Source organism: Xenopus laevis, chromosome 6L, assembly GCF_017654675.1.
Source record: "Xenopus laevis strain J_2021 chromosome 6L, Xenopus_laevis_v10.1, whole genome shotgun sequence".
In the NCBI taxonomy this organism is placed as follows: Eukaryota; Metazoa; Chordata; class Amphibia; order Anura; family Pipidae; genus Xenopus; species Xenopus laevis.
Genome location: NC_054381.1, coordinates 29,060,136 through 29,080,195, shown reverse-complemented (window position 1 = coordinate 29,080,195; position 20,060 = coordinate 29,060,136). Strand labels below are relative to the sequence as shown.

At 38.7% G+C, this 20,060-nt stretch overlaps 1 protein-coding gene across 2 annotated transcripts in view; it reads right to left on the bottom strand.

Annotated features, from left to right (window-relative positions):
* The window catches only part of rundc3b.L (RUN domain containing 3B L homeolog), a 104,117-nt gene that overhangs the window by 8,522 nt on the left and 75,535 nt on the right, over nt 1-20,060 (bottom strand). Inside the window, exon 9 of one of the 2 annotated variants that reach the window (XM_041565873.1) lies at nt 7,098-7,244. The exons of the other annotated variant lie outside the window; for it this stretch is intronic. Coding sequence (XP_041421807.1) covers nt 7,098-7,244 — 147 coding nt within the window. The remainder of the gene's footprint in view (nt 1-7,097; nt 7,245-20,060) is intronic. 2 annotated transcript variants of the gene reach the window in all.

Genomic DNA, 20,060 nt, shown 5'->3' with positions numbered 1-20,060 from the left:
GGCCACAAATGTTTTTTTTACTTTAATGGGGGACCCTGGCCACCAATGTCTATTCTTTCTTTTTATTGGGGGGCCCTGACCAGCAATGTTTTTTTTTAACTTGTGGGGAGGGGGCTGGCAGGCAATGTCTCACAATTATATGTGGGCTGCTTTGATTTTTTTGCCAGGGCTGCTTTTTAACCCCAGTCTGGCCCTGCTTGTATGTCATCCAGAAATAGGATTGCTACCTTTTTTCATTGGTAGATCTGGGCAGAGGGGAGGGTGCTTACATCATGGGGGCAGGGTGGCGATGTCACAGGGAGGGGAGGTGACATCACTGGGATGGGGCTATGAATTGAACATTTGGCCGATTGCTAGGTCAATCTAGAAGAGTCCTAAATGAGTTTTCCACAGGCAGTTTTCACCCAAAGACTGGGTTGTCCAGTTCAAAACGTGGCAACCTTATCCAGAACCGTCTCGGGACACAGCCTGCATTAGGGCCCTTTCCTAACCAAGTTCCCTAAGACAGATTTGGCGCAGAGATCAGCAATTCCTGGGGTGCAAGTGCTTGGCAAATGAGTAGTTATCAGCAGACCAAAAACAAAAGAAAAGAATATAACTAATTTACCTACGTAATGAACTAGCCCAAGATATATAGTAAAGGGGTGTTTCACCTTTGAGTTAACTTTTAGTATGTTATAGAATGGCTAATTCTAAGCAACTTGACCTTAAATTGGTCATCATTATTTATTTTTCCGTATTTTAGTTATTTGCTGTCTTCTTCCAGCTTTTAAACTGACCCCATCTAAAAAAAACAAATGCTTTGTGAGGCTACAAATTTATTGTTATTGCTATTTTTGTATCACCCAACTTTCTGTTCCAGCCATCTCTTATACATATTCAAATCTATGCCTGGCTGCTAGGATAAATTGCAGAAATTGCAAATTGGAGAGCTGCTGAATAAAAAGCTTCATAACTGAAAAATTACTAATAATATAAAATGGAAATCAATTGCAAAGTGTCTCAGAATATCATTCTCTACATCATACTAAAAGTTAACTCAATGCTGCACAACCCCTTTAAGTCAGTTTCCCCCTCTACTTTAATACCAGTAGCGTGAGAGATGCATTCCTGTAAATATAAGGGAAGCTGTAAGTAACCTATAGAAGTTCAGCACATACATTTACATAGATACAATTCAATTCATTGTACATAAAATCCAATTTATTTGCAGGTATAGGTAGTGAAGTGCAGGTTGGGCAGTCTCTAAACCATTGCAATATATGGAGACTGTGAGTTGAAGGAGAACACATGGACCACAAAGATGCTTGTCTAATACCTACCAATTTACACATTTTCCCTGCCACGTTCCTGTGTGTCCTACTTTCACCTGAGTCGTTAAATGTGCAAAGAAAATTACATCCTTTTGGTGCCTCACGTGTAACTATTTCATTTTATAAGCAACATGTTATGTTTTGCACAACATACAGAATGAACTGGTGGGCGGTTATCGCCAGTGAAATAGTTTGCAGATGAACAGCAAGCAACTCACAAAGACACAGCACAGTGTGACTTCATGATATGCTACGTATGCTGACACATTAGTCTCCAAGGAGCAGATTTACTCAAGGGCGAAAATTCGCCCAACGACTGATTCGCACCCATCGCTACACTTCGCCAGGGGAAAATTTGCTTAGACAACGCTAATTCACTGGAATGAGGAGTTTTGTCGTGGGCGCTGGTGATGTTTCTCTAGCGTTACTTCGGCAATGCAAGCAATTGAAAGCGAACATGTGCTAGCATTCATTTCTGCCTAGAGCAAATTGGCTAGAGGCTCAGGTTAATTTGCATACAGCGGGAAATTTAAAGTTGAATGGACGTATATGTTGCAGCAAATAAATTAGATTACACAAGTCCAGGAAACCTTAATAAAGTCAATAGAGTTGTTATAATGCCTTACACATGAGCCCACTGTATAGTTTATGTTCCATATGTTAGAAAATGTATGGGGGAACCCGGTTAACCAAAAAAAAATGTAAAGACATTTGCAGGCTATCACTCCGAAAAAAGGAAAAGACGCCTGCGTTTTTTGGACTTTTTCCACTAAAAAATATGATGTAAGTAAAAGAAGATTGAGGAAGATCTATGCACTCCAGTGCACTTTGCCTGGTCTGAGCTGGCGAAGGCAAGTCTGGCGAAAGAGTTAACTTTCAGTAAAAGCCGCATTTCATTGAATTTGCGGAGTAACGTCCATTCACCAGAGCGAATAGTCGCCTGGCGATAGAGTGTGAATGACTGCTAGCTTCTATCTCTTTCACTAGTGAAGTGACACCTGCGCCTGTTAGTAAATTGGCGATGTCCCTGCGGGTGGTAACGTTAGCGAATTGACGCTAGTGTTAGCCACTTCGCCATCGAGTAAATCTGCCCCCTTACCTGAGGCTTTAAGCCTGTTGCTATACCACAACTCCCAGCAACCCAAAGGAAACTAGTGGCTGCCATTTGAATTTTAGGAGTTGTAGTTCAGCAGGAGACAGACTGAAGATTACTGCTAGATTAAAATGTATTATGATGTCGCCAGATGATGTTAGATGGAGCGACAAATATTACCAAATTTGGTTGGCTAAAGCAAAATTCTGGGACAAGCTCTGGCCAGATTTTGGATTAGGTCTCTAGCAGTTTTATTCCAAGCGAACAAGCGCCATTTAGCCTGAGGCTACTCACTGTGAGTATGCCAACTACTGGACTTGGAGGAAAAGAACTGCACTGTAGAAAACCCTGTAAAGGTAATGCTCCGGCCATAGTAATTGGCATACCACCCCATGCCATAAAAACGATTTATAGAAAATGTTATTTTGTGGTTTATGTTTCCTTTAATAAAGTTTTCTTTTTGATGGCCTATAAACTACACACACACACTGACTGGGTTTTGCTTAAAGGGATACTGTCATGGGAAAAAATTATTTTTTCAAAATGAATCAGTTAATAGTGCTGCTCCAGCAGAATTCTTCACTGAAATCCATTTCTCAAAAGAGCAAACAGATTTTTTTATATTCAATTTTGAAATCTGACATGGGGCTAGACATTTTGTCAATTTCCCAGCTGCCCCAAGTCATGTGACTTGTGCTCTGATAAACTTCAATCACTCTTTACTGCTGTACTGCAAGTTGGAGTGATATCACCCCCCTCCCTTTTTCCCCCCAGCAGCCAAACAAAAAAACAATGGGAAGGTAACCAGATAACAGCTCCCTAACACAAGATAACAGCTGCCTGGTAGATAAGAACAACACTCAATAGTAAAAACCCATGTCCCACTGAGACACATTCAGTTACATTGAGAAGGAAAAACAGCAGCCTGCCAGAAAGCATTTCTCTCCTGAAGTGCAGGCACAAGTCACATGACATGGGGCAGCTGGGTAATTGACAAAATGTCTAGCCCCATGTCAGATTTCAAAATTGAATATAAAAAAATCTGTTTGCTCTTTTGAGAAATGGATTTCAGTGCAGAATTCTGCTGGAGCAGCACTATGAACTGATTCTTTTTGAAAAAAAAATGTTTTCCCATGACAGTATCCCTTTAATCATTGTAACAATGAAGGTATAGATGGCTGCTGGTACACATCATATTTAATAAGGAGAGGCCAGCAAAGTGTAACAAAGCTTTCACTTATCTATGTTCCAAGCTTTGCAGAAGCCATATAAGTAGCCTATGAGTAAAGCTGGACATACACAGAGATCCGCTCGTCTGGAGACATCGCCAAACAAGTGGATCTTTCCCCGATATGCCCAACAACGGCAGGGCTATATCTGGGTAATCCCAACATTCAGCCCTAGGGCAGAACGAATTACAATGAAGAGCAATTGGCTCCGACTGGTCGGTCACCGGAAAAATTAAACCTTCTCGATCAATCTCGTGGCCAGAAGCCCCATACACGGGCAGATAAATTGCCAAATTGGTCTAAAGGACAAATATCAGCAGCTTTATCTGCCCGTGTATGGCCAACTTAAGTGCAGCCTATGAGTAAGTACCCATTTGGCATGAAACTCGTTAGGCTATACATGTCCTAATAAACATTATTAAATGTTGTAACTACTCCTTAGGAGCAGACATACACACCATTTCTGTTTATTTAGCCATATAAGGAATCCCTGTTGTTAATTTGTTGACTGTCTACATGATTGGAAAATCAAGACATTTTTCTGGAAACATGCAGATATTCTTTCTAGAGGAATCATTAGTTATTTGCTAGTCTGTAAAAAGTGCAAAAGCCATTAGATACAGCCAATACATGTTTTGGGAGCCTTAAATATAATATTACTAATTTAATAGCACAGCATTTTGCACAGCAACATTTGCAGTTGAATTCAGGCTTATATATTTTTTACAGCAATTATTAATTGCTGGATTTTAAACCTATGATTAAAGGAGAAGTAAACCCTAAAAATTAATATGGCTAAAAAATTAAAAAAGAAATGTATTTACTGAACTTATTGCACCAGCCTAAAGTTTGAGGATCTCAATAGCAGCAATGATCCTGGACTTCAAACTTGTCACAGGGGGTCACCATCTTGGAAAGTGTCTGTGACACTCACATGCTCAGTGGGCTCTGAGCAGCTGTTTAGAAGCTAAGCTTAGGGGTCGTCACTAATTAACAAGCAGAAAATGAGGTTGGCCTGTAAAATAAGCTGATGCTACAGGACTGATTATCAAATTTTGATGCTAATTGCACTGGTTTCTGTGCTGCAGCATGTAATATATTTCCCCCACCCAGCTACTCTTTCATCCCACCCGGTAGAAAATATTTCCTGAGGGAGAACACTGTCCATGCAAAATTACTGGGTGAGTTGCATACAAATTTGCGTTTTATCTTATTCCCAGTGGCCTTAATGCAAGTTATTTTACATTTGAATGCAGCTCAAGGGTGAAAAAGGCGGGACTAAATTAGACTGGGAGCAGAGAGACATGGGAGCCGGACTCAAATCAGGTTGGGAGCAGAGAGACACAGGGCAGGATTAAATTAGACTGGGAGCATGACCGGATTTTCATTAAGGCTCAGGAAGGCTAAGGCTTCCCAAACCTGACAAAAAAGTAAGAAAAAGCTTTGCTGACTGTTTGTTTTTTCCCCTTAAATTGTCCTGGTCCTGCCACAAGAGGATTGGCTGGGCTTGGAGGAATAAATTTGAACCTTCCTCCAGCCTAGCCAATCCCCTAGTGGCAGGGACTTCATACTCTGAAGGGCAAACGTGCAAGTAGTTTACTGTTTCCTATGTATTTGCGGCAGGATAAGGCCAACACCAAGGTACCTTTTTTCTTTACGCCTGGATTTTATCGATTTTGTTCAATGATAAATAAGGACAAATGGTGGATGGGAGTTTGGTCAGACTTTTTTTAATTAAAATAATGAGATAAATTCAGATTTTAGTAAATAACCCATCCCAAGTTTGAATAAACTTGAAATTGTACCAAATGTAATTATATAAACTGTGTAATATATATAGTGAATAAAGTACCCCCTCTTGTAAAATATAAGGATATTACAAGTTACCAAGGAGTTTCATGACCATATAAAAACACGAGGCCAAAGGCTGAGTGTTTTTATACAGGTCATGGAACTCCAAGGTAACTTCTAATATCCTCATATTTTACAACTGGGGGTACTTTATTTATTATAACTGATGACATCAGAACTCACCGTTTATAAGGATATAATTTACAAGATATTCATGTAAGGACTCATTACGTGCGCCTTTTTACTCAAAGAAAGCTGCAGTATTAATACTTTTGTCAAGTTATAGTACGTGTACCTCTATTTTCTGGATTCATACTGGCTACCTCCTATACAGAAGAATATAGAAAATATATAACAGAGTTGAAATTAAAAAAAAAAAAATTCAAGATTAAAGGAAAAGTAAACCCTCAGTATTTTTTCCTTTGCCGATCTTTTTCACAGTTCCTCCATCAAGGTCTGTTATTTGTTTTGTTTGTTTTTTCCACAGCCTGTGGCGCTGATCTATAATTTTACCTTTACCTTGATTTGGCTACCTCCTATGCTGAGGGCCTGGGGCATGTGCATCTGTATCCTTACTCAAGTGTTGATTGAGGATTGGATGGATTGTTCATTATGGATTTTACCAATGGCCGCAAAGGAAACAGAGCGAAGGCTTTTATATTTTGTACAGTATAAATATAAACCCAATTAGTAATTGTTGGATTGTGATAGAATATCTAATACTCCACAAAAAAAGAAACCCATATAATTTTTTAAAATCTAAGTACTGATTCGGTTATATTGGCAATAGTTTTTTGTCATAAGCTATCCAGAGCAGTAAAGCTCATGATATTAAGGACACAGGTTCAATCTATAAAATAATAAGCAATTATTTATGTCCATAGTGTAGAATATTGGGAATCTATCCCATTCATAATGCAGTAGATTTCTCATATAGGTTATGGTGTCACCCAGAAGCCATGTAACTGGACACATTGCAGCATAGGTAGACAGTAGAGTGTTTGAGTAAGACATCGACTAAAAAGGATCTACAGAAAGTTGCAAAGAAGGTTCAGTTTTTACAGATAACAGTCCTTTAGGGCAGAGACACACGCTCAAATTCAGGGAGATTAGATGCCCAGTGACAAATCTCTTCTTCTTTGGGACAACTAATCTCCCTGAACTGCCTCCCGCCGGCTAGAATGTAAATCGCTGGCAATTGGTGCGATTCGTTTTCTGAAGTTGCCTTAAGTTGCCTCACAAGGAAGCTTCAGGCGACTTTGGAAAACAAAGCACTCAGAGTTCCATCCTGCCGGCGATTACATTCTAGCCTGCGGGATGCAGTTTGGGGAGATTAGTCGTCTCGAAGAAGAGGCGCTTTATCGCAGAGCAACTAAATCTCCCAGAATCTTCACATGTGCCCTTATCCTTATAGAGTTGAGGAACTAGGATATTTTCCAGCCATTCCATGCCATATCAAAGATATGAAAAGATATGAAAAGATATGTTCCTTCAGATTTGAAGTTTGTGTATGGGGGCACTGCTTATTGTTTTGCACAATGCATATTTATATATATGTTGGGACTCCCAATGATGTAAATTCTACTAGCAAAGTCAACACATTAAACTTACTCGTCCCAACGCTCACTGTGCTTTTGGTAGCGTAATGTGTCCAGGGCAACAGCATTAAATTCCACAGCTCCTGGGGAAGGCCACTGATTGGTGAGATGATTGGTTAACTCTTGTCTTGCTCTTAAGTCATTATTCTTTAGAACAGTCCTGTGAAGATACAGACAGTGAGCTCCTTTATTTTCTATCAAAATAAAGGTTAATTGATGAATGGAGGGAAAAAAATGGTATATGAGAATGGCTGAAAAATAATCATAGCCCATCAATGGAGCCTACATATAATTTCCAAATTCAGTGTCAATCTGTTGTGATTGTGATCATAGCAATATGAAATTGGAGTTGAGCTTCGATGGTGTCAGCTGCATTTGTTTTACCCATTGATGTTGAAATGTGAATGAAGCTTTGACGTGACACATGGATTTATGGGCCTGCTTATAGTTATGATGAATGTCCTAAAGCACGTATTCATGGAGGCAACACTCGAGAGATATTCCAACAGAAATGCAAGCATTCAGTAGCAAATAGCCAACACTTTTATGACCAAGGAAGGTGAAGACTGAAGATGGCATCTAAGTTATTATGGAATCAGGGCCATTTTTAAGGGAGGGCAGATGGTATATTTGGCATTTTTTATTGCTTTGCACAGTGTAAGTATAACATGACTTCTTTTTTACACTGAACAATTGTTAGATATTATTAGTATTTAGCTAGAAGAAGCTGGAATTTGGACGCCTCTTGGTTAATGTAAGTAGGGGTCTTAAGTTGCCTATACTACAGACAGCGGCAGATGTTGGCCAATCTTAAGACAGAGTAGACAGCCTATTTGCCTGTGTATGGTTTTAAAGTGAAACCTTTAAATGATGCACTTTCCAGTTGATACCTGTTCAAGGTTCAGATACACAACGACTAAACTGTGGAAGAAAAGCGAAATCTTTTTAATCCATGAGCCACATTCAAATGTAAAAAGTATACAAAAAGTTACTTGGGGAGTACCAAATAAATGCTGTGACTGGTTACTTGATAGCCCTTATGAGGACTGACAGCCTACAAAAAGCTCTGGTTGGCAATAAACCTGGTTTTTATGCAACCAAATATTGCCTCTAATTTCAAAAATAAGAACCTGCTTTGAGGCCACTGAGAGCAACATCCATGAGGTTGGTGATCAACACGTTGACCACCATTTGATGGGGATCAATGGGCATGGAATTCAAAAAATAAGCATCTGCTTTGAGGCCACTGGGATCAACATCCATGAGATTAGTGATCAACACATTTCTTGCAAACCACTGGTTGGGGATCAATGGGCCAGAAGTTCAAAAATAAGCACTTGCTTTGAGGCCACTGAGAGCAACATCCATGGGATTGGTGATCAGCACATTCTCACGAGCCACTGGTTGGGGTTCAATGGGCAAGGAATTGAAAAAGTAATTCAAAATAAGCACCTGCTTTGAGGCCACTGGGAGCAACATCCATGGGATTGGTGATCAACACATTGCTCATGAACCACTGGTTGGGGATCAATGGGACAGCAATTCAAAAATAATCACCTGCTTTGAGGCCACTTGGAGCAACATCCATGGGATTGGTGATCAACATATTGCTCGTGAGTGGGTTACACCATTAGGCCTTTAATGTTGTCTACAGCCAATTTCCACTAACAGTCCCTTGATATGATCTAATTGTTAACCTGAGGGCTGAATGATCTAATCACCGGCCTGGCCCATTGCTTTGAGTAGCCAAATTTTACATCCACTTGGACAAATGAATAGATCTTGTCATCTTTAGATATTTACACATAAACATAGGGATATGTGTACATGTAAGACCTGGGTCCACACAAGTGCTTTGGTTGTCATGCACAAAATATTGCATCTTTAGTAAGAAGTTAAAGCTATGTTTTGGCACAAAACTTTTGCCTGTTTGGCATGAACCAGAGTTTACACATGCAAGCTAGATTTCATGCTTGCCAATAGGTTTGCAATGGCTGTAAATTCTTACACCAGCAATCACAGAGATCGGAGCATGCTATGAAATAATGCAATACTGTGGGAAACAGTGAGAAAATTTATGTTTTTTTTAGCTTCAGGAACAGGGGCAGTGGTAGCCACAAACATCTTCACCTTAATATACATATTATGCCTTATTTTGCAGTTTTTTAGAGACAGGTTGATGCCGATTGCAGGTACATTGTAACATCGTAACATCGTTCATGTTGCTTTAAAAAAATGCAATTTAGTACAAATTAAAAAGAAAAAGATAACAAGGAACTCTCAGGACTCTCATATAGTAAATAAGAGGTCTATTGTAATTATGTGTGTGTGTGTGGGGGGGTTGACTCAAGAGGGTGAATGATATCCTTGTAGCTTCCTTCCATATAGACCTCATTTTCCATTCAATCTGCCATTAAACAGAATCTACCATCTGAAGGTATCTGTTATTTTTTCTGAACTATGGGCAACATGGTAAAACTCTCTTTTTCAACCTATGGGCAGCACGTATAGTTCTCCTATTTATGATCCAGTGATTCATTAGAAATGGATGAGGATGGTTTGGCATTTGGAAGATTGATCGGGGACTGAATTCTCCAAAACTTGCCTCAAAGACAGGAATTCAAAAATAATGAACTACTTTTAGGCCACTTGGAGCAACATCCAAGGGGTCGGTGGGCAACGTGTTGCTCAAGAACCACTGGTTGGGGATCACTGCTATAGTATATAATTAGGGCCACTTGGTAACGATCAGTTGAATTAATGTAACTATTAATTTAACTATTATGTTAGCTATTTGTAGATTAGATTAGATTAGTACAGGATGTTCTGAAAGCAACACATTTTTAAGAGTCTTTAATGTCATTTAAACAATATCCATTGTAAACAATATTGCATCCAGTGTGCTGTATTACACCAGAAAGCACATTGGCATAGCCACAATAAAATGTAAAATCTTAGCTAGTATGGAACAGCAGATTTGTTTGCTTTGCTCGCTAATAGATTTTTAAATTGAGCTGACAAGCTCTTTTATGCATCAGTAAGCCATTATGGGGTTTAATTAATTCCTGGGCTTACAGTTCATTTAGCTGCTTGTGTATAAAGGGATGAGCCATTACCTCTCCTCTATTGACTGTTCAGCATTAGGAACAGCTTTCAGCAGGTTATTTCTTCTTGGCCTGAGATTGGTATTACATAAATCTGTTTCCCCTCTCAAAAGGAGTTGCTACCAATATAGCAATCTATTTTAATTTAGAAAATTCGTACCATATGTTGCATAACGGTCATCACTAGTACAGGTATAGGATTCGTTATCCAGAAACCTGTTATATAGAAAGCTCTGAATTACAGAAGGCCAATGCCCATAGACTCCATTATAATCAAATAATTAAAATTTTTAAAAATGATTTCCGTTTTCTTTGTAATAATTAAACAATAGCTTGTACTTGATGGTAACTAAACTGTGTGAATCCATATTGGTGGCAAAACAATCCTATTGTTTTAATGTTAAAATAATTTTTTTAGCAGACAAAGTATGGTGATCCAAATTATGGAAAAACTCCAGGTCCTGAGCATTCAGGATAACAGGTCCCATAACTGTATATATAAAGTAGAAATCTGGCATCCCTACTACCACCTTTATTTGTTGTCTACATAAAGCCCTACCAAATCTGTCTTGTCTAATGGAGATGTAAAGAGCTAACACATGGGCAGCCTTTCTTGACCAAGTCAGCTATTGCTAGCATTGTGTCAACCAATGGCTCTGCATGTGTTTATTATGATCTAGGTATTTGACTTGAAGACAAGTGTTCAAACCAGTGCAGTTTGTTACCACCCCTTGGTGAAGATGCACTGGGGGTCTTTATGTGTATGACCAGTTTTGAATTGTTGCATTTATGACCTGCATGGTCATGTCTGGGTATTTGTAAATAAAAATATAATGAACTCTAGAAATGTTTAAGAATTAATTAAAGTGCAAACTAAAGGAATATTCTGTTTAAATTGAAATGGGGCATTTTCATTTTGTGGTGCTACTGACCCTTAATCAAACAGTTAAATAGTTTTATGACTTGCTCAGAATCCTTTCAAAGGCTGCAATAGCAGAATGCATATTATACAGGAATAGGATCTAAGGAATGTTTGGGATCTTTCTGTAATTCTCTTTTTTCCAGTGCCTGCTTTATTTTTTTAGACACTGTGTGCCAGTATTTTGGTGGTATGTGTATCTATGCACTTACACATGCTTTTGTAAATGTATGTAATTTTGAATATATATATATATATCAAAAATCGCAAAAAGACCGCACTCATAGGACTTTATATAGTGCAAAAAAACTGGTTTATTTCAACGTTTCAACTCACAACTCAAGCCGTCATCAGGAAGTGCACTATATAAAGTCCACTGAGTGCTGTCTTTTGGCGATTTTTGATATTAATCTGTGGTTGACTTTTTGAGTGCACCAGCATTTGGATATATATATATATATATATATATATATATATACTTCAAGAAAGACCAGCAACACCAGGGTTTCTGTGTCTCAAAGCAAAAGTGTATTCAAATAATGCATGAATAGATAGATATATAGATAGATATATATATCTATATATATATATATATATATATATATATATATATATATATATATATATATATATATATATATATATATATGTATGGAACATGGAGGAGCACTCACAAAACAAAAACACAGCATGCCTGGGTGCAGGTAAAATGTGTACAAATAACAAAAATAATAAAAAAAAATCCTGCATTTAACCGGCTCAATTAGAGCAATTGATTTTAAGAGGCAAGCAAAAGAAAGGGAAAAAAGGAATTTCTTTTCCTTGCCTATTAAATTCAGTTACTCTAACTGAGCCTGTTGAGAGCAGTATTTTGCTAATATATAATATAGCAATAACAATATGTTTGTAGCCTTACAGAACATTTGCTTTTAGATGGATGGGGTCAGAAGAAGAAGGCAAATAATTAAAAAACTATAAAAGAAAAAATGAAGGCCATACTAAAATTTAAATGAAAGGTTAACCACCCCTTTAGGTTAGGTTAAGTGTGGATCCACTCCCTTGGCTACATACTGTATGTGCGCATTCAAGGAGCAGGACCTAGTTCAGATGAGACATGATCAGCACCAACCTAGATGAGTGTTAGTGATTGTTACATGGTACTCCATGAAAGTAGCAAACGCTTATGTAAATGAAAAAAAAACAATAACAACAGAATTTAAACACATTTGCAAAAAAAATTGCAAACTTTTAATCACATATTTTCAGAATCTCATATTATTTATGTATCTTTAAAACCATGAATAGATATTATATGTAATGTGTGCATGCAGAGGTCAGGTTTGGGCTGTCTCTGTTCTCAATCACTCCACTTTTATAAACATGCACCATCATTCCTACAACAGATTCACATCTACTGGAACGTTACAATCAATTAGATTCATTAATATTGCTAAATAATGATTCCCCAAAATGCTGACTTGCAGGATCAGTGCACTAATAAGCCCAAGATGGGAGTGAGACGGGTCAAGACATAGACATCTTGATTCAGACCTTTCCTACACTCCTGGGCGCCACTCAGTCACAGGGTCTGCTGTCCCTAGTTAGGACACTCTAATATAGGCTCAACTTTCTTAGAAGCTGCTTCCTGCTAAAAAGAAGAATATGTTCAAATGGGATTTACATTTACTATGTTCAAATTAGCAATTTTAAACAACTTCACTTTGCATTTGCAAAACTGTAATTCTAATTAACAAACCTAATGTTTACTCTACAAATAACTTTAATTTCAGTCCAGAGGATCTAAGATTAGGTAAACTTTTCATCCAGAATATGGTCCCTGAAATAAATGTGAAGATTAGAGGGATTAAGATTAGGGATGTAGCGAACTGCCGATTTGGTGTTCGCGAACGCCGTTCGCGAACACCGGCAAAAAATGCGAACGTTCGCGAACAGTTCGCGAACTTCGAACACCGCTAAAATCGTTCGATTCGAACGATCGAAGGATTTTAATCGTTCGATCGAAGGATTTTCATTCGAATCGAACGATCGAAGCCATTCGATCGAATGCTTTTCATTGAATCGAATGCTTACAATCGTTCGAACGAATGGAAATCGTTCGATTTTTAGCGGTCGAAGGAATTCGAATGGTCGAATGGTCGAACGATCGAACGCGAACTCAAAATGCGAACGTTCACAAACGTTCGCGAACATGCGGCGGACGCGAACGGTCGAAGTTCGCGCGAACTAGTTTGCGGGCGAACAGTTCGCTACATCCCTAAGTAAGATTTGAGCCATTACTGTTGTGATGTCCTGAGTAAATACTGCAAAAAACCCAGGCATCTGCAAAAATGGTTTGATTTGTAATTTACTATATATACATATTTACAATATATCAATATGTTTTTGGAGTGTAGAAGAAAACTAGAACACTCAGATGAGCCACATAAAGACAAATATACTCCTTTAATATATGCATAGTCAGTGGGCCCCAAACTTCAAGGTGTCTGGTGGAACCAATATGCACCAGTCTGACATTGGAAGCAACAGAGCTTCACGAATATAAACTTCATGTACTGTAACATATTTATCTTAATTGCATTTGTCACCTAATTCCATTCCTCTGCAGGAAGTTGTAATTGAGAAAGTGAAGGAATATGAACAATTGATGCAAAGTGAATAACAAGTATTCATAAAACATTTGATAATAATTGATTCAGCAGGTAGTTTTCAGCAACTCTTTAGGAACCGCTCCATCATTCCATAAATGATGGTTTAAATGCATAAATAAGACAAATGTGCCCAAAACATTCACAGGCCAATTTTGTTTGTCCCAGAAGATTATGTGAACAAAGGTCATGATACTAGTGACTGCAGATTAAAGGGGTGGTTCACCTTTAAATTAACTTTTAGTATATTCCAGAATAGCTAAAGAATTTTTCAACTGACCTTCATTTTTTATAGTTTTATAATTTTTCTTCTGACTCTTTCCAGCTTTTCAATTTGAGTCACTGTCCCCATCAAAAAAACAAATGCTCTTTAAGTTTATTTTCTGCCTTTTTATTCAGGCCCTCTCCTATTCCTATTCCTATTCCGGTCTCTAATCTAGATCACTGCATGGTTGCTAGAGTAATTTGGACCTTAGCAACCAGATTTTTGATACTGTAAACTGGAGAGCTGCTGAATTAAAAGCAAAACAACTCAAAAAAACACAAAAAAAGATGAAAACCAATTGCAAATTGTCTCAGAATATCACTCTCTACCTCATACTAAAACTAAATTTCACCCTTAGTGAACAACTGAGTTTACAGAAGTGAAAGAGAATGGTAAGACTACAAAAAAATATTCCAGCTATAACCTATAAAACCTGTCTCCATGAATGGTGTTTCCACTGAGACCACACAGTGGGTTATGGCCTCACTTATTTGGAATGGTAAAGAGATTTTGTCATGATTTTAATGATGTAGTTTTTATTTCTAAATTACACTTACAATTGCATATGTCCAGGGCCGGATTTGTGGAGAGGCCACCAAGGCCCGGGCCTATGGAGGCTGGATTTGAGGGGGCGGAATGCTGCCCAACCACACCCACATTGGTTCAGAAACGCTGGGGAGGCGCAGGAGATACAATAGTTTTTAACATTTCCTGAACCTAATTTTTACTGATTTTACTATTGAGTGTTGTTCTTAGATCTAACAGGCAGCTGTTATCTTGTATCAGGGAGCTGCTATCTGGTTACCTTCTCATTGTTCTGTTGTTTGGCTGCTGGGGGGAAGGAGGGGGGTGATATCACTCCAACTTACTGTACAGCAGTAAAGAGTGACTGAAGTTTATCAGAGCACAAGTCACATGACTGGGGGCAGCTGGGAAACTGACAATATGTCTAGCTCCATGTCAGATTTCAAAATTAAATATAAAAATTAGGGATGCACCGAATCCAGGATTCGGTTCGGGATTCAGCAGGATTCGGATTTCGGCAAATCCTTCTGTCCAGCCGAACCGAATCCGAATTTGCATATGCAAATTAGGGGCGGAGAGGGAAATTGCGTGACTTTTTGTCACAAAACAAAAACAGTAAAAAACATTTTCCCCTTCCCATCCCTAATTTGCATATGCAAATTAGGGTTCGGATTCGGTTCGGTATTCGGCCGAATCCTTTGTGAAGGATTCGGAGGTTCGGCCGAATCCAAAATAGTGGATTCGGTGCATCCCTAATAAAAATGTCTGTTTGCTCTTTTGAGAAATGGATTACAGTGCAGAATTCGGCTGGAGCAGCACTATTAACTGGTGCATTTTGAAAAAAACATGTTTTCCCATGACAGGATCCCTTTAAGGTGATTTTAAGCATTGACTATATCACCCATATATGCTTGCGACCTAGGTTTTTTTTCTATAGTTTGGACCACCTTGTCTTCAGTCTTAAAAACATTTAAAATATTAATACGCCAAACTGTTTTGATTATTTTGCCACCAATATGGATTCATATTGAGCAGGTACAGAAGCACAAAATATAATGTACAACATTTCTACCCTACTACTTTAGATAAGATTTAGTTCTCCTTTAAGCCTCCGGGACCCCTGTCATGTAGAAGTACATTCGTTAGTCGCAGGAGGCCTCCTCTCCCAATAACTTTTCCTGCTTAATCTCTGCGGTGTCTACATACAGTGCCCAAGTTTCCTCCAAACCATTGACCACAGTGAATCCACTAGGCTGCCACTAATCTAGTCCCTATACACTCCCTTCCCTGTCTGGCACACAATTGCCATGGGGCAGTACCCCAAATTCTAACTCCTCTTCGGGGCAGGCTGTCCTTGCTAGCTACCGCACCTAGCGACCAACAAACAATTCGCTACCTATCTATCCCTAGCAAGAAAAAATCTGAGATGACAAAGTGACAGAAGGGAGGTTTTTAAGAAGTGATTAAAACTGACAACAATTTGTTCTTAAGGAAATAACAAAATACATTGCAGATAACATAACTGACGCACTCTTACATTTCTGTAAACATGCACAATCTTAAACAACACTGCCCTGATAAATTCTCTTTCACAAAGCAGATCTGCACAATAACTGTATTACTCGAAAGATATGAAAATGTCAAGCTGGAGCTGTCAGGGAAGGAATAAATTAGATTCTGTTAACATCTCATTTTGGTTACTGTCAAAATATTTTAACTCTAAACAATGTAACACAAACAATTTTATTTACTGCATATTGCTGCATTTGAATGTTGATACATAGGAAGCATTATATAGGGAATAAATTATCACCTGTTGTTATCATAAATCACAAAGGAGTGCCATGATTTTATTGTAAGACACATCGCTGAAGGCTAAATTATACAGGTCATGGAATTCCATGGTAATTAATATCGTTACACTATAAAGTTGGAGTTAAAAGAACACAAGTAAAATGATTTCAATAAGCACCAAGACTACATTTTAAAGGATCAGACTTGGCCATTGCTCAAAAGAGACTCCTAAGGTGATATATTTGGAAACAGCAATTCCTGTTTACCATTCCATTGAATGCCCAGGCTCCTAAGACTGGTCTCATTTAGGGGCAGAGTTATTAAGGGTTTAAATGAAAATTCGAATTAGAAATAAGGTCAAAGCTGTCAAATTCGACTAGGGAATTATCCAAACTCAATTTGAGTTTTTTTAAAAATTCAAATTTGATTTTTGAAATTTATCATACTTTTGCCCTTTAAGAATTTGAATTTGACTATTCACAGTTATATTTGTAAATATAACTGTGTTTCCCAAAATATTTTAAACATGATAACATCATGGAATAACCCTAAATTGCCTGGTTGGGCAGAGTTAATTCATGTAATAGATCAACCGCACACCTGTAGTTCACTTCCACTGCACTGGTGGTGCTGGCACTCTGTTGAACCGCCCGGGACCCTTAGCAACAGCAAACGTATTTGAACGAATCCGCACACACACAATTATTTGTCGGGGAGCTAACCCGTTATATTTTGCTACCAACAGCATACTGTTAATGCCTTCAAAATTGCAGCTATACCTCATTCACAGTATTTATTTAGGATTTACCTGTTTCTCCCCACCCAGTATGCTTGGAAAATTACAGAAAGATTTTAAATAAAGAGTGGCTTACGCATTTCTAATTTTAAAAAAATATTTTATAGCTGCCCAACCAAGTCAGTTGGTTTATTGGCATGAGGAGAACAATGCCCCTCTGTTGGTGCAAACTGAAGATAACTGAAGAGCAGTTCTTTGAGCATTAGGATATCGGTCAATAAGCATGGGGCAGTGTGCATGGCTGTTTTGCACCTTGGGCTGATGCACATGATTTTAGTACACAAATGCTCTAACCAGGGGCGATTCTGGCTATAATGCCGCCTGAGGCGGCCTTCTTTCGCCGCCCCCACCCCTCCCCACGGCACTAACCTTTATTGCGCCGGAGAGGGCAGGGGCGGTCCGCGACGCTTAGTGCAGAGAGCGCAATATCGCTCTCTGCACTAGAAGAGCCGAATTTCCGGTTTGAAAACCGGAAATTCGGCTCTTAGTTACCAGGAGCGGAATTTTTGCCGCCCCTGGCAACCAGGGGGGCGCTGCAGTCTGAGGTGAGTGTCTCAACTTGCCTCATTGGTGGAGCGCCCCTGGCTCTAACCCGGAAGCATGAGGATTAGTAATGTGGTCCATTAGCACCCATAGGTGCATATCTTTGCACTGTAGAAATACTTCTCTCATGAATTCAAGGGCAGGGTGGTGGTGGCATGTGGGTAGGTTTGCAGAGGGAGTAACAAGGGTGCAAAACACAGTGTAGCGCTACACTTACCACCTACCTATGGTCAGGGTCAGACTGGGCCAATGGGACACCAGCTCAGGGGCCCTCCCCCCAGACCCAGTAGCCAGAGCCACCAGCTCCTGCGCTCTTTCCTGAACTCCGTCCCACCCAATCGACTGAAGAAAAGTAATGCAAGAAGAAGATACATGCTGGGGGGGGGGAAGGGGGACAGAGGGAGATTTGTGGCTGGGGCACGGGGTCTCTGGGGTGGTGGGGGCCCTGATGTGACAGCCCCGGTGGGCCCATACTTGCCCCAGTCTGACTCTGCCTATGGTAGGCATTAAGTGCATTCTACCCACAGATCTGTGACTTGCACCGGATTCAGTGCAATGTGCAAAGTGATCTCTAACTGAACACTAATGGTGTAATTTTGCATCTGAGGAATGAATAAATGACCCCTAATATATCAGACCCATGACCCAGGTCATACCCAGGTCCCAGGCAAAACAGTTGTTTTACAATCTTCAAGCAACTTACTGTCTGGTTATACTTGAGATCTAGGCAGATCAGAAATAAAACTACATATTCCATGTTAAACAAATGGAAGAAATCAAAAGGACTGTGGCTGACTAGTGCAGATAGCAAGTGTCATTATTAATCAAAGCCTGCAGTCCATTAACATGAGAGCTACATGATGGTCATCATGATAGTACACATGAAAAAAAAAAACAAGTAATTACTCGGAGAACACACACATTCGATAAAAATGGAGTACATCAATTATTTCCATTGAAGCACTACAGAAGAACATAAAGCCTGAAAATTGTACTGTCAACGTGAACAGTGGGGCATGAATTGTTTGAGATGGAAGGAACGAAGAGTTCAGTTTTCTTTATACCATGGCAAAGTGGAGCCTATGGAGCAAAAAATCAATTTCAAAGCAGCCAGTAAAACAATAAATACATGGTTATTGTAGTTTATCAACCAAAGGTGAGTATTATGCTCCAGTTGCAACACGGAGGGCCAGATTTATGTAAATGTGAATGTTTTATACAGGCAATTCTAATCTTACATTTTCATAAAACTGTAGTGAAACCTCAGTTTTATATCCCCTGATTTTAGGTTTTCCTTGTTCTACATCATTGTTTGTGCCCCCCTGTATACTGTATATATATATATATATATATAATATATATATATATATAGATATATATATATATAGATATATATAGTCATATAGTTCACCGGCACTCACCCTCAATTGATCAATTCCGGGTGCTCCTTAAAGAGAAGCAAATAGATACAGTTAGGAGCACTCATGGTTGTAGTGATAAAGAAGTGTCTTTTATTGGAGTGTTACAAACTACCCCATATCAACGCGTTTCGGTTCTCTCTGAACCGTCGAGAGAACCGAAACGCGTTGATGTGGGGTAGTTTGTAACACTCCAATAAAAGACACTTCTTTATCACTACAACCGTGAGTGCTCCTAACTTTATCTATCTATATATATATATATTTATATATATATATATATATATATATATATACTGTATATATATATATTATGCATACAGGTATGGGAGGAAACCTGTTATCCAGAAAGCTTAGAATTATGGAAAGGCTGTCTCCCATAGACACAATTATTAAAATGTTTTAAAAGTATTTCCTTTTTATCTCTAATAATAAAACAGTACCTTGTACCTGATCTAAACTAAGATATAATTAATCCTCATTGGAAGCAAAACCAGCCTATTGGGTTTAATTAATGTTTAAATTATTTTCTAGAAGAAAATTTATGAAGACCCAACTTACTAAAAAATCCCTTATCCAGAAAACCCCAGGTCCCAAGCATTTTGGATAACAGGTCCCATATCTGTATTACCAGATTATCAATTTGAAATTTGTTTGAAATTCAGGAATCAATCGGAGGAACAAAGGTTATGTACAGTATATGGGCTGCATGTTCTGCATTATTTTATTTATCTAAGGCAGCAGTAGTTCAATTTTATTCCATTTTTTCTGCTCCCGTAAAAAAGGTAAAATGGGGGTTCAAATATAAATTAATGTGGTTTTTGCATCCCAGTCTTCAGCAAAGATTCCTTGGTTTGAATTTGTAAATTGCATTTTGAATCTGTTAAACCATCCAGACGGTTTGTTTGTGCAGGTTTATGGATGTCTGAGTTTTATGTTTCAGAAA